General features: G+C 40.6%; 1 protein-coding gene and 1 long non-coding RNA gene across 3 annotated transcripts in view; one reads left to right on the plus strand and one right to left on the minus strand.

The window, feature by feature from the left end:
- Positions 1–15,685, plus strand: part of LOC109251642 (uncharacterized) — a 142,752-nt gene that overhangs the window by 73,713 nt on the left and 53,354 nt on the right. The gene's annotated exons all lie outside the window — the stretch shown is intronic.
- SLC28A3 (solute carrier family 28 member 3) overlaps positions 3,651–15,685 on the minus strand; it is a 56,843-nt gene continuing 44,808 nt past the window's right edge. The window contains exons 15-18 of one of the 2 annotated variants that reach the window (XM_019423525.2): positions 10,431–10,512; positions 9,363–9,461; positions 9,002–9,122; positions 3,651–8,161 (exon numbers count right to left, since the gene is read on the minus strand). In XM_019423525.2, the coding sequence (XP_019279070.2) occupies positions 8,035–8,161; positions 9,002–9,122; positions 9,363–9,461; positions 10,431–10,512 (429 nt within the window). In that variant the 3' untranslated portion in view covers positions 3,651–8,034. Of the gene's footprint in view, positions 8,162–9,001; positions 9,123–9,362; positions 9,462–10,430; positions 10,513–15,685 lie in introns of those variants that run through there. The other variant, XR_002073657.2, reaches the window with a different exon arrangement.

Consider the following 15,685-nt stretch of genomic DNA (forward strand, 5'->3'; position numbering starts at 1 on the left):
ACAAATATGTCAGCTGATGGATGCTTCTGTAACTTGCAAGCTGCTGGAGCCAGAATCTGCTATGGTATGATCAGAGTTCACCTTGCATGCTCATCAGGCTTTCCTACCATACTTTCAAGATATGAGGTATTTTTACAGTTCATATATATACCCACATATATACATATACATATACATATACATATACATATACATATACTTTTTTTTATTTATTAAAAAAATTTTAAGTTTATTTTTGAGAGAACCAGGGAGAGATAGATAGATAGAGAGAGAGAGAGAGAGAGAGAGAGAGAGAGAGCCCAGGCAGGGGAGGGGCAGATAGAGTGAGAGAGGGAGAATCCCAGGCCGGCTGTGGGCTGTCAGTGCAGAACCCCACATGGGACTTGAACTCGCAAACTATAAGATCATGACTTGAGCTGAAATCAAGAGTCAGATGCTTAACCGAGTGAGCCCCTCATTTGTATTTTTAATTCATATTCCAGCACTATAGTTCTATGAGGTCAAATGCTAATGTAAATTTTACTTTTATTTGAGACTTAGAAAAGCCAAGTGAATTTTCTCAAAATGCAGTACGGTGAAAGTACCATTATGTAGCGTAGCCTCAAGCAAACCAACACTTTCTTCAGCCAAGAGGTCACTCTTGGTGCTCTAGCTTCCCTGTTATTCCCTTCCGAAGCTCCATCATCACTGATCTTCCAGTCTGTGACCTGAAGCCAACCATCTTGAAAATCCCCGTGAAGAACAACATATAAATAAAAAGACTCAGCAAGATTATGAGGGAGAGAAAGGGCGATAAGGAGCAAACCAACCCCCATGTGGCTAAACAATGCCTTCTTCACATTCCAATTTATATTTCCTAAGCTTAAAGTCTTTTGAAACACCTAAGAATGTGTGGCAAATGGAAGCTTTTTTTTTTTTTCCAAAAATGTGTATTCTGCAAAAACTGAAAACAACCTAAATGTCCATCAGGAGCAGAATGGACAGATAAATAGTGGTACATTCATACGATGTAATGACAACAATAAAAGAGTGGCCCACTAGATAAAGCTAAAATACCTTAGGCTGAAGCGAGAGACAAGCAGGCATTTGCTGTGTGATTCCATTTATATGAAGTTCCATCTGAGCTGTTTATCTGAACCAATCTTGGGAGGGGGAAAAGAAAATCCGGCTTTTCTGGGAGGGGCGGGTAGATTCCCAGGGAACTTTCTGAAATCATGGAAACATGCTCCATCTTGATTGGGATGATAGCCACACGGGTGCATCCGTTTGTCAAAACTCATCAAACTGTACACTTAGAATCTGTGCATTTACCATATATATATTATACTTCAATGACGAAAAGGAGTGTATTTTATAGCCTTTCTCAGGGAGGCATTCTTCTAAGTGCTTTACATGACTTAACTCATTTACTTGTCATAAAAAATATGGGGGAGGAGATAGGTTGATTTTGATTTTACAGATGGGGAAAATGAGGCATAGAGAGGTCATTGGAATTTCTAAGGTAATGGAACAAGTGTCCAGGGCCAGGGTTTGAACCCTGGCAGTTCAGCTCCAGAGGTGGATTCTTAGCTGCTGAAACATACTCCCTCCCACCCCTGTCAGCAGCAGCAACTGGCTTGTTGTTTTCCATTTTCTATAAGAGCTTTTCCAAATCCAATAGCAGAACAGTTGCTCATTTAAGCACAAGGAATCTGGCTGTTTAAAATACACCTATTTATATTGGGGATTAGGATTTTTTAAAATTTGCTAAAAAAAATTTTTTTTTTGAAGCGGGGATTAGGATGCTTTTAACGATTCCATTTAGCTTCAACATAGGAAACATTAGTAAATAGTAGACTGGCCTTGCAGGTTATCAGGAAGGCCAGGCTCCTGAACTTGGCTTGCTAATCATCGTACCATACAGTGTTACAAGACAAGCAAACAAGACGTACCTGATGTTGCCAACAGATGGAATATGAAAGTGATTCAGGCATTGAGCTTGAAAGAAGACTTATCCAGTTTAGTTTGTTACAACTTACGGTAGTTTATCATAAAGAGAAAAATTAGCCATGACACCAAAGTGTTAACTGTGGCTAACTATGGGGACTACATAGAGGTTGGAAGAAAGTTTCCAATCTCTCAGTCATACACTTGCATACCATTTGCAATTTTTATCACGAGTATGAATTTTTGATGAGATTTTTAAAAGTTTTTAAAAGTGATCCAATTAACTGTTCCTGCTTATGTGAAAGTCAGCCATTTGGCTGACCTTTGTCATTGTTTATTCAATGCATGAGAAGATATTTATTGAATGTCTGCTAGATGCTAGGTGCTAGGTATTGGAGATACACATAGGAATTGATAGTCTAGTGGACAGACAGACATATGGGCAAACAATTATGGAATGAGGTGGATAGTCTGCAGTTGAAGGGACTTAGATTAGACCAAGGAATACTGCCCCCAACTCTCCTCTTAGCCATTATAATCTACGGGTTTGGTGACTCTAATGTGACTGGGGTAGGGGGTGGCTAGAGGAGATGGAAACATTTCTGAATGACCTAGGATTCTACAATCCTCTTACTTTATGGAAATTACTGGAAGCATGCCCAGCACATGGAAGATGTAGGGCTGATCCTGCATATTAACATAGCTTGCAAGTCATAGGTTTTTCCCTAATCTTGGTTTCTCATGGTAAAGTGGCTGGTTGTCCATTGCCAGAGGACTATATTAAGAGGTTGTCATTTAAATGCTTTTCTCTCTTCTGTGATTACAGGCTGTATCCTCACTATTAGAAACTTGTCCTCCCATTTTGCAAAAGGCATAATGTGTAAAAGGGGATGGCTTGGTGCAGACTCATTGTTTATTTTCTAGAGTCCCTTGAAATGAAAATGTCAAGTAGTCCACTAATGACTGAGGTTGAAATTAATCACTCTACATCCAGAGGTCAATCACATTGCCTTGTAGTATAAAAGGAAACATAATTATCATAAGCTTATGCTGTCTTAAGGTCCAGAAAAAGAAGGGCTAAGTGTATACTTTCCTTCCTGCCTGACCTTAAAACATTTTTCAAAATTAAGTAACAGGTTGTAAAAAAGTAGCTTTTCTCAGGACCATATGGTTCATTAGCACCATATGGTGCACCTGTTCCAGACATTTCTTATGCTCTTGCCTATTTAAAATGTGAACGATTGCCTCCCCTTCCCGGCCTCCAGTACACTTAGGGTAGTTCCTGGCACACTGTGTCCGTCAATACCTCCTTTACAAGCAGGGCTGATTTGGGAATTGTTCTGTAATTGGAAGTCAGTCTCACTGGGCAAGTGTACACTTTAAGCCCTTCACAGTGGCCTACCAGCCTCATGAAACTACAGAAATATAAAGCAATGAGTTGGGAGCATTTGCAAAATGAATGCATGTTAGTAATCTGGGTAGTTACGGAGACCTTCTCACTCAGACTTCACTGCTTGGGTATACTGATTTTACCAATGGAATATAAAAAAAATCAAAGAAAATTCTCCATACCCCATGGCTACAATTTATTCTTTGCTGGGACTGGAAGGCCTCCGCAGGCCCAGAGAATTTGTTTGGAACCATAGTTTCTGGATTGGTGAGAGAAATGCCATTTCTGGTTCCCTCTCCTTTTGCAAACCGATGGAAAATGAGAATAAGCAGCAGAAAAGCAAACTTTCATTTTCATTAAAAGTAGGAAATACTCATAGCTGGACCCACAATACTGTGTTTAAAAAAGGGCTTTCAGGGGCGCCTGGATGGCTCAGTTGGTTAAGTGTCCAGCTTTGGCTTAGGTCATGATCTCACCGCTCATGAGTTCAAGCCCCACATAGGGCTTTGTGCTGACAGCTCGGGGCCTGGAGCCTGCTTTGGATTCTGTCTCCCTCTCTCTCTGCCCCTCCCCCACTTGCTCTCTCTCTCTCTCTCTCTCTCTCTGTCTCTCTCTCTCTGTCTCTCTCTCCTCAAATATAAATAAAAACATTTGAAAAAAAGGGCTTTCAGATTAGTGAAAGCTGTATTGGTGTCAAGATAGACACAGAGAGAAGTCTGGGGACTTCAAATTTCATGGGCAGACTAGACAGAGTGTAGAATTCTTCAAAATAGATGTCACAGCCTTGTCTTGAAAGAAGCTCGGGGTGCATAGATTCACAGCAACATGCTGTCAGCATTGAGTGACCTCAGACAACAATTGAATGAACATATAGGAAGCATACAGATGTCCCAACTTTGCCATCTTAGAGGACTATGGGTAGGTTAGTGTAGGACAAACCAGGAGGAACAAACAGCCCTCTAGCTTTTATGTTTGCCGAAGAAGAGTGGAGACATCACCATGTACCAAAAATTCCATGAAGTGGTTTCACTGGGAGGAGGGAAACTTTCAACCAGTCCCGAGCCATTCAACATGGACAGGGGATTGATAAGGTTTCTGGATGCAACAAGTCCAAAGTGGTCACCAACTCGTTCGTCTGGTCCGTACCCTTATTATTCTTTCTCATATGACTCAGGAATAATATGCCCTCCTCAGTTCAAGGATGGAAAGTATTAAAAAAGAAATCTGCATGAGATTTATGTGAACATGTAGCATTTGACAAGAAATATCACACCTACACACAGAGGTAGATGAATAAAACACATTGGAAAGATTATATCACAAAGCAGGTAAAAGTCAAGACAACATATTTCTCCAAGAAGCAATCTGGCAACATATACTAACACCAAATATATGTGGCACTTTAGTGGACCTAGAAAACCATCTTATAGAATTGCACTGTCTAATATGGTAGCTACTAATAATTGAATTGTGGAACTATTTCATATGTGGAACTGAGGAACTAAAATTTTACTTTAACAACTGATACTCATTTCAGTTATTGGAAAGCTTTTGAGTGTGTTTGGAACAATTTGGGTGTATGCATTTCCTTTTCAACTGTAAATTTTATGGAATCTAAATACAGACCGAGTATTGCCAATGAAAATATAGTGTCTTAGTGTATGCTCTAGGTATAAAATATATACTAGATTTTAAAGGCTTAGTTCAATAAAAAGAATATAAAATAATTCATTAAAATGATAATATCATGGATATATTGGGTCAAATACATTATTAAAATTAATCTTACCAGTTTCTTTGTACATTTTTAAAGTGGTCACTAGAAAATTTTATATCACACGTGACTTCCATTATACTTCTGTCAGATAGCACTGCTATAGAATAAAATCACTAATATGCAAAGTAAGTGGGCAGATACGATTCAAAGTAGTCCTCAAACAAAATCAAACCCCCAAAGTGGATCCTTGTCCTGAATGGAGTGGTTAATGCAGATACATAATATGTCAAGGAATATTATGATGCCTTTGAAAAAAATTATTAAGGTTTTGCCAGTGGACTTGAATATTCACAAAGTATTATTATAGAAGAAAAGTAAACTATAGAGAAATGTGAGTAGCTCCAGTATGGTAAAATCCTCAATGATAGATATGTTTATAAAATATGACCCGAACGTGAAAGGAAAGTACAGAAAGCTATATATCAGGTTATCTAACTAGGGTTACCCATGTGTGGTAGGCCAGAGACAGGGAAGAGGAGGGAAGGAGAAAGAAAATAAGATATTTAACTCTCTCTCTCTCTCACAGACACCACACACACACACACACACACACACACACACACACACACACACGTGGGAAGGGAAGGCTAGAGCTAGAACTATATATAATAACTTGGTAGGAATGTCCAAAGTATATTGCCAAGTGAAAAGAAGTTGAAGGTGATATGTAAGTAGACTCATTCTAGCTATGTAGAAGCAACAACTCCTCAACACTCTTATGTGTGTTTGAAGAAAGGTCTGTGTGTGTTTGTCCCTTTTTATTACAAATGGGTATTACATTCTGCACTTGAAAAAAGAAGACTTGAAAAAACAGGACAGTGAGGATTAAGTTTTCCTTGAAATAAAAGAGTGTGGAGAAGAGCCATCAACATCCAAAGAACGATAATGGCAACAGGTGGACTTTGCAAATTAGTTGGCCAGAGAGGCACGCTAGAAACAACAAGTCTCTTTGAGAAGGAATAAGAAGAGAGTGTCAGGAATAAAACAACATAGGAAAATACAAAGAATTAAAATGAGGAAAAAAAGAGTTAGAAAAACAATAGTCATAGTAGACCAGAGAGAACCAACATATGAATAACTGGCACCCTTGACGTACTACATCACGGGCTTTTATGAAGGGTGACACAAAAACACAGAGAGCAGAGGGAAAAGTCATGCAAATATGTTTTCCTAAAATAAAGTCTAAATTTTGCAAGGGCACATGAGTTCCAAGAATAATTTGATACAAATGATCAATAGTTATAAATATCCTAGTATATTATACTTAAGATAAAGAGTCTTTTCAGGGCACCTGGGTGGTTCAGTAGGTTAAGTGCCTGACTTTCTCTCAGGTCTTGGAGCCTGGAGCCTGCTTCAGATTCTGTGTCTCCTTCTCTCTCTGTCCCCTGCCCCCCCCTCACACTCTCTCTCTTTCTCTGTCAAAAATAAATAAACATTAAAAAAAATTTAAGAATCCTTTGGGTATTTAATTTCATCCTTTACCACCACCGCCACACACACACACACACACACACACACACACACACCCCAAGGTATTTACATATATATTTCAAAAAATTGTGCATGAACAAGAAAGAAAGCATAAATAAAATAAATTACTTCAGGTATTCCCAAACCTTTTCCCGCATTTTTTCTTACTTGTGAATCACCTTTTGGCTCAGTCATTGGTATTTGTGTTTCCTCACACAATGTGGTCTTTGAGCTATTAAGAGAATTGGCAATGAGCATTTCATTAAAGAGCACCCTGCCATTGACTCTGGATTCTTCTTCTGACACATATCAAATCTCAGAACCCATTAAGGTTCTTCTTTGATACTCAGTAAGCGACTTTGATGCTGATTCTTTCCTGGTTAATGGAAGTATTGGTGGAAGGGTTTCAATAACCAGGAATTATTCCTCTTCTCAAATGGTCCTTAAGTGGCCTTTGGAATGAAAAGTAGTGCCATTTTCCAGTGTTGTCACCAGTAACATAACCAAATTTATGCATGAGTAGGCTTTCAGTTACACTCTATAACATGTTGACACATTGAAGGGAGACATGGAAATCATGCATCCACATAGTAGATCATGTTGTTTCTTCAAAATACTCACTATCCCTCCCGAGGACAGGATAATTCATCCATAACCATTGACATTGTGCTTGTCATATGATTAACTTCAGGTAATGGAAGGTAGTAGAAGTGAAGGGTTCTCCCTAGCAGAAAATTTAAGGGCCACCTTTCCCCCCTGTCCCAGTATACCCCACATAGTGGCTGCTCCTTTAGCCTGTGTTCTGGAAGTGAAGACAACATGAAATACAGCCCAAATCGACCCTCCATAAGCATATGGTGTGAGGGGAAAAATAAACTTGTAAGTCACCACGGTTTTTGGCTTATTTGTTATTACACCATAGTTTGGGGGTAAGCTGACTGGTCTAACTAAGCACATGGGATTTAAAACCTGGTTTTAGAATGGTCTAAATGTAATCCTGGTGCACTCTTGATTTCTGTAGGACCTCCCCAGGGCAGGCAATGACTGGGTGATAGACGATTCTCCATGTGAGATTCAAGGTCCAGGTGAATGCAGTGACCTCCCCTGAGATGTTTGAGAAGTGAGCCACTCTGGGTGTGGCTGAGCCATAGTCCCGTTGTCATGAGCAACCATTTATATCTGTATTCTGGTCAAACTATCATAAAATTCTAGGGTCAGAAAACATCTCTGGGACTGGAGACACATCTTGAGATATCATAGTGGTTGTCAGTGGGGAAGGGTCTGGGGAAGGGAGGGCCGGAGAGGGGGATGATGCTGGAGATCTGCAGTGTTCATTCCTGTTTTTCTTCTTTCCAATGAAAGCTGATTCCATGATGGGACTTTCCATCTGTGAAGAACAGTTTTTCTTTTCCTCCCCAAAGTAGAAAATTCAGCAACTGTACCTAGAGTTCTGTTGGAGAAGTAGCTGAACTCAAAATGCATTAGGGATCCAACTGCAGTTCAGTGTTGGTGGAGTCAGCAATATGCAGCAGCCCCTTAAAGAAGTCAAGGTGTGGTTTCCTCCTGGGATGACGTCACCAGGACCATTGACAATAGTGCTGGTGGAAAGTGGAATAAAACAGTTAGTTGAGTCTTTGAAGACAGAGACAGTAGATGAGCAGAAGATGACACATTAAAAGTAGCAAAGGGCAGGAAGCTGATTTCTTCCCTCACATTCAGGTTAGGGTGGATTAAGGACAGAGGCACCAGAGAATTAGTTTTTGACTCTGAAATCCTGTTTGGACTCAAGGATTCCCCCTCTGTCTTCCAGAATAAACAAAGAATCAATCCTCATAAAACACCTGCACCTTAAGAAGGGCACCTAGGGTAGGGATATTGATTTTGCAGATAGAAACTATAGAGGGTGAGAGTGGCCAGTAAGGATCACTGGTGGTCCGTCATGCACTGTAGCCCAACATCATCACTGTCACCATGTCGTCAGGACAGCCTGCACGGCTTGATCCCCTTGAAAGAGAGGCAGTGCCAGCTAGCTAGTCAAGGGCATGGGCTCCGTGGGCAGAAAAACCTAAATTTTGTATCTTGATTGTGCTTACATTCATTTTGCTTGGGAAAGTGGTAGAGCCTTCTCCAGCCCCAATTTTATCAAACACTAAAAAGAGCAATAGTTCCTAACTTATGCTGTGGTTTCAAGGTTTAAGTGAGAGAATTCATACAAAGTGCCTATCGCAAAGCTGGGGCATAAGAAATGCTTGCGCAGCACTAGCTAGTATTATAGATCCTAGTCTTAGCTGAGAAATGTCAAAATGAAAGGTGGTTTAGAATTGCTGCACAAGTTCTCATTTTAAAACAGTTATAAAGTTATAAAAAGAAGTGGGTTGCATCTTTAGGCCTAATATGTCTATTAATAATGGCAGAAGTTATAACCAAGAATACACTACCTGTTCAATAGACTTTGACAACAAGATACCACCTCAGTGGTGTTTGCAGGCAAACTGGAATTGAAGGCATTCTCCAAAATGAGATGGCAGTTGATGTCTACTGGGGTGCTGGAGAGCATCCCTGGAAGTGGAAAAGTGCCATTTATTTTATTAATTAATGTTACCGAGCCTTCCTTCTGTTCTTAGCTTCTCCACCATGCTCTGCACATTTCACTTGGCAATATGCTCAACAGCAGCTCTGCCTCTCAGCTTTCTGCGGTGGCATATGCTGCACATTTGGGTTGGAGGCATGCCCCCCCCCCCCAAAAGCTACCATTCTGTGGATTTGGGGAGATAGGACACAGAGGACGGCAGGCGGTACCTGCAATGCAGGCTGTCATGAAGCAGGCGACGGTCCCAGCGATCAGAGCTCTCACTGCCCCTGAGGCGATATCATGCTTTCTGGAAGGAGCCATGGATGCTGGGGAACATGAAAATATGAGATTAATGTTGAGATCGTTAATTAGAATTCCAAATTCCCAGACTCTGAGAACTGTTCTGAGGCTAGGCATGTCAGGTCAGTGACTTTTCTTTTTTTCCAAATTAGCTGGGAAAATCAAGATTCAAGAGCTTAGTGATGAATTAGCTGCATGTCCAGAGAAGTTCTCTGACATGGGAGGAAGGGAAGAAACTTGTTCATACCAGAAGGCCCAGAGGCTTCCATTTTCTTTTCTTTTTTTTTAAGTTTACTTATTTATTTTTGAGAGAGGGAGAGAGAGAGAGAGAGAGAGAGAGAGATAGAGAGGAAGGGGGATGCAGAGAGAGAAGGAGGGAGAGAATCCCAACCAGTCTCTGGGCTGTCAGTGCAGAGCCCTACGCAGGCCTCAAACTCACAAACCGTGAGATCATGACCTGAGCCGAAATCAAGAGTTGGACACTCAACTAACTGAGCCACCCAGGCACCCCAGACTCTTCTATTTTCTACAGAGGAAACAAGTCCTAAGTTTTATCCTAAATTTCACCACAGTATATATGGCATGCAAGGCCAAACAAATTTCAAGGAAAGATCCAAAGATCTGCAACTCATCGTCACCATCTACTTCTGTGCAGACATCACTAACTATTCACAGCATTTTCCCACTTTCATTGGGCCTCAGAATCCTTCCTCACCTGGCCGTTAGAAATCTACTGCAATTGGCATACAAAGTGGAACCTATCTCACCCCTGGGTGGAGAAGAACTTGTACATTTGGACAAATTCTTCCTGAGGTTGGCTTGGATATACATGGGAAAACTATATTGCAGAGCAGGGATAAAAAATGGACCCCAAAGGATTTATTCCTGTCCCAGGGCCTTTTTTTCCCCTGACACAAATAATGTTACAGAACAAGATGGATATTGAAAGTATGTTTATGTTACATACATTGTTGAAGTATATTCTTTTCACTTACTGAGTCCGCCGATCACTATTCCTAGGGAACCGAAATTAGCAAAGCCACAGAGAGCATAAGTGGCAATTGTCTCAGAACGAATCTGTAAATAAGCATAAACATATAGGTGTATACATGGTGTGACCCAGCTTAGTAAATCTGATATCCTAACTAGGCTTCCTTTTCTGACTATGAAATCAATATTGGCGAGTAAATGTGCAGTGCGTGATGTCAAACACCTGTTGGTTTGTAGACTCTTTTTTTCCATTTCCCCTTGAATTTTGAGAGAGAGAAAGGGGCTGTGTGGATTCAGAGACTCTCTATAAAGGAGTTGGAATTGGTAGTCTTGGCCTCTACAAACGCTACTTTCTGCCCAATGATAACTTTTTTTTAAGTTTATTTAGTTTGAGAGAGAGAGAGAGCAAGAGAGCACAGAAGGGTCAGAGAAAGAGAGAGAGGATCTCAAGCAGGCCGCGCACTATCAGCATGGAGCCCAATGGAGGGCTAGAACTGGTGAAATGTGAGATCATGACTTGAGCCGAAGTCGGAAGCTTAAGTGACTGAGCCATCGAGGTGTCCCTGATGAAAACTTCTAATGTTCAGTATGACCTGGCCACCTGCTATAATGTGCCAGGCACAGTGCTAGCTACTGAAGATATAAAATTGGTCCCAGAAAATAGTCACATTACATTTGTGAGACAAAGGACTTACTTAGAATGTATAAAGAGCTGTTATTATTTATTTATTTATTTTGAGAGAGAGAGAGAGACAGAGAGAGAGAATTCCAAGCAGGCTCTGTCCTGTCAGCACAGAGTCCAATATGGGGCTTGAACTCATGAACCTTGAGATCGTGACCTGAGCCAAGATCCAGAGTTGGACATTCAACCAGCTGAGCCACCTTGGTACCCCAAGCTGTTATAATTTAATGAGAAGACAAGCACCCGATAAAAAACAGTTAAGGAGATTTCACAAAAGACACGTAAATGGTCAAAAAGCACGAGAAGATATTTGACATCATTAGTCACCAGGGAAATGCAAATCAAAACAATAAGATACCACTAAAATGGCTAAAAAAAATGGGACAATACAAAGTGTTGATGGGGATGTGGAACAATTGGAAATCTTGTACATTGTTGGTGGGAATGTAACAGGACACAGCCTGTTTATAAAATACAAACATACTCAGCAGTTTCTATCAAGTTAATAGGCATAGCCTGTATGACCCAGCAATAACACTCTTCGGAATTTTCCCAGGAGAAATAAAAACATATGTCCACAAGAAGATTGTACGTGAGTGTTTATGGCAGCTGTATTCATAGCAGCTTCAAGCTGGAAGCAACCCAAATGTCCTTCAACAGGCAAGTGGATCAACAAATTATGGATATCCATAAGACAGAATACTACTCTGTGGTAGGAAGGAAAATAATGGATGCGTGAAACAAGATGAAGCGAGTCCATTTGTATGAAATTTTACAAGCAAAAGTAATAGAGAGTGAAAGAAGGGTCAGGCTGTCTGGGAATGAGGAGGTGGGTGGGGGTATTTTTGACTGCAACTTGCCAGGAGAGAAAATTCCTAGCTGTGATAGCAATGTTCTATATGTTCATTGTGGTTGTGGTTACACAGATGATACGTTGATCAAAACTTGTATATACACCAAAAAAGGGCCTTTTTTGGTATGTGAATTATACTTCTGTGAAAAGGAATTATATTAATAAAATGGAAACTCACAGATATCTTAGGAGTTCCTTTCATGCTGGCTGTGGTAGTGTGCTTGCCTTTCTTTGGTCCCCAGCTCTAACCATCCCATAGGAATATTAGGTGCCCCTTTAGAAGTAGGAGAATGAATGAGTCCTTTCACAGGGCAGTAGGAAGATGGAAGGTAAATCCTTAGAAGCGTGAACATAGTCCTCTGGCTCTATTCTGATAGCCAGGAGGTGCTGCTCAGGACAGATCATTCTTTCTCAGGTTGAGGGACTGACCACAGGACACTTAGAAGATTAAGTGGACTCTATGGTCCACCAGAAGGTCACCCAATCTGGCAAAGGCACCCACACAACTGAGGCAATTATTTTCTTTTCCAAAATCCTGAAAAATCTATGATTTGGTTTAAAGAACAGACCAGGAAAATACTACATTCAAAAGTAGTGGTGCCTTTTTATCCTCCACCCCCCACCTCCCCAACTAACTGGATTTTTTAAAGCTCACATTCAAGACTCAAGTGGTCATGGTAAATTTTTTGTTGATTATAAGGACCCTCTTCTCTTTCGTGGTTTCTGAGAATGCCTTTGTTGAAATTTTCAATCAGTGTGCATATTGCAGGCAGGAAAAAATATTTCAAGTATTTGAGCAGTCTGCTGTTTCCGGAAAAGCTCATTGTCATTCCCTGCTCTCTCTAGTGCTTTTCATTTAGTTCAATAAGCTTCAAAAACAGGCAGGCTTATTAAGAGACTGTGGGGAGGAAGATGGCACAAAGTGCTTGAGATTCCTCTTTCCTCTTTTTGGAGCTCTGTGGGAAGGGGATACACAGATGTGGCCATGTAAGGTTTTAAAATAAGAGGAAAAGGAGGCTGAAACGATTCCACTTTGCCTTCCCCCATAAATGTGCAAGATTACGTGATGGGAAGAGCTGCACTGGGAAAATAATAATGCATCATGCAGTTCTTGCACATGAGCAGAGATACCATACGTACAAGGACAGTCATTGCATTACTTCCAATGGCAGAAAATGGATAACAGTGTCCATCAACAAGGGACTGGTTAAATTAGATAATGGTGTGTTCATACCATAGAATACTATTTCACAGACACTGATGGGGAAAGGGATCTGAGATAGGTTATTATGTGCAAAGAGCAAGTTTAAGAACAATGAGCGTTATGGTTACAGGGAGAAGAGCTGAGTGGCAGAGATATAGGGGGGTGACTTCCTTTTCCTTTTCACCTTTTTGTGACTTTTGAATTCTGTATGATGGTATGTATAAATTAAGTGTAAATAAATAAATATACAAAGTATTACTTAAACATTTTTTTATAATTTACATCCAAGTTAGTTAGCATATAATGCAACAATGATTTCCTTAATGCTTCTTACCCATTTAGCCCATCCCCTCTCCCACAACCCCTCCAGCAACCCTCTGTTTGCTCTCCGTATTTAAGAGTCTCTTATGTTTTATCCCCCTCCCTGTTTTTATATTATTTTTGCTTTCCTTCCCTTGTGTTTGTCTGTTTTGTATCTTAAATTCATCATATGAGTGAAGTCATATGATATTTGCCTTTCTCTGTATGACTAATTTCGCTTAGCATAATACCCTCTAGTTCCATCCATGTAGTTACAAATGGCAAGATTTCATTGTTTTTGATTGCCGAGTAATACTCCATTGTATATATATACCACATCTTCTTTAGCCATTCATTCATCTATGGATGGGCTCTTTCCATACTTTGGCTATTGTTGATAGTGCTGCTATAAACATTGGGGTGCATGTGTCCCTTTGAAACAGCATACCTGTATCCCTTGGATAAATACCTACTAGTGCAATTGCTGGGTTGTAGGGTAGTTCTATTTTTACTTTTTTTGAGGAACCTCCATACTGTTTTCCAGAGTGGCTGCACCAGTTTGCATTCCCACCAGCAGCGCAAAGTTGTTAATGTTAGCCATTCTGACAGGTGTGAAGGGGTAGCTCATTGTGGTTTTGATTTGTATTTCCCTGATGATGAGTGATGTTGAGCATTTTTTCATGTGTCGGTTGTCCATCTTTGGAGAAGTGTCTATTCATGTCTTTTGCCCATTTCTTCACTGGATTATTTATTTTTTGGGTGTTGAGTTTGATAAGTTCTTTATAGGTTTTGGATACTAACCCTTTATGTGATATGTCATTTGCAGATATCTTCTCCTATTCCATCGTTTGCCTTTTGCTGATTGTTTCCTTCGCTGTGCAGAAGCTTTTTATTTTGATGAGGTGCTAATAGTTCATTTTTGCTTTTGTTTCCCTTGCCTCTGGAGACGGGTTGAGTAAGAAGTTGCTGTGGGGCCAAGGTCAAAGAGGCTTTTGCCTGCTTTCTCCTCGAGGATTTTGATGGCTTCCTGTCTTACATTTAGGTCTTTCATCCATTTTGAGTTTATTTTTGTGCATGGTATAAGAAAGTGGTCCAGGTTCATTCTTCTGCATGTCACTGTCCAGTTTTCCCAGCACCACTTGCTGAAGAGACTGTCTTTATTCCATTGGATATTCTTTCCTGCTTTGTCAAAGATTAGTCATATGTTTGTGGGTCCATTTCTGGGTTCTCTATTCTGTTCCACTGATCTGAGTGTCTGTTTTTATGCCACAAAGTATTACTTTTATTCTGGGAAAGAAAAGACGATGGGGTAAGGAAGAGCTCATTTTGCAGATGACATGCTACGTACATATTCTGACCTGGACAACACTGGGTTTTGCCTCAGGGACCCAGATCTTATGCTTCAGTCATGTGTTGCCTTTTCCAGGAGATGCTGTGACATCCCCACTGCTTGTTGGTTGGTAAACAAAAACTGCAGGGACTCATCCCCATTTTGTCGACTGGAAATAAGAAATGGGAAAAAACAAAATGCTTTTGCCATTATGACTCGACAGTAGCAGAAGCTACTGAATTCCTGTCTCCAGATCTCTCCTGTGGGCCGGACTCTGATGGGGGCTCACCCTCAACCCAAATCAGCTCTACTGTTGTGTCTCTGTTCTCTTAATTGTTCACAAGCCCGCTGGGCACTGCTGGGATCGTGAGCTTGCTCAGCTCATGAACAAAACTACTTTCTCCTGGCAACTGACAGTTGGGGATGGAAAGCAATTCACTTAATTTAGCCTATTGTTTACTTTTGGCGCGGAAGCACACTGGTTTGTGGTGGCATCCAAACAATGAAGACATTCTGCCAAGCTGCACTGCATGGCCAGTTGAAGAACAGACATTGAAAAACAGGAGACCTACAGAGCCACTGTATCCAATGTGTGGGTCAAACGACCTGGACCATAAAACACAGATCTAGGAGTGGGCAGTTCCATTTGTGTAGTATATGTGAGTAAATTTGCATGTTTGGTACTTTGCTGGGAAGATGATAGTGTTGTTCAGTGGCAGGCGATTTCAGAGCCTTGGACAGCATGATTTTCCTCCTCTTTCCTTTTAAAGCCAAATACAGGCCTAGAACCTTAATTACAAGTGGCTTTTTAAAATTTTAATTTTGTTTTTTAATGTTTACTTATTTTTGAGAGAGAGGCAGAGTGAGAGTGGGAGACACAGAATCCAAAAC

Source organism: Panthera pardus, unplaced genomic scaffold (assembly GCF_024362965.1).
Source record: "Panthera pardus isolate Hobbes unplaced genomic scaffold, ASM2436296v1 HiC_scaffold_20, whole genome shotgun sequence".
In the NCBI taxonomy this organism is placed as follows: Eukaryota; Metazoa; Chordata; class Mammalia; order Carnivora; family Felidae; genus Panthera; species Panthera pardus.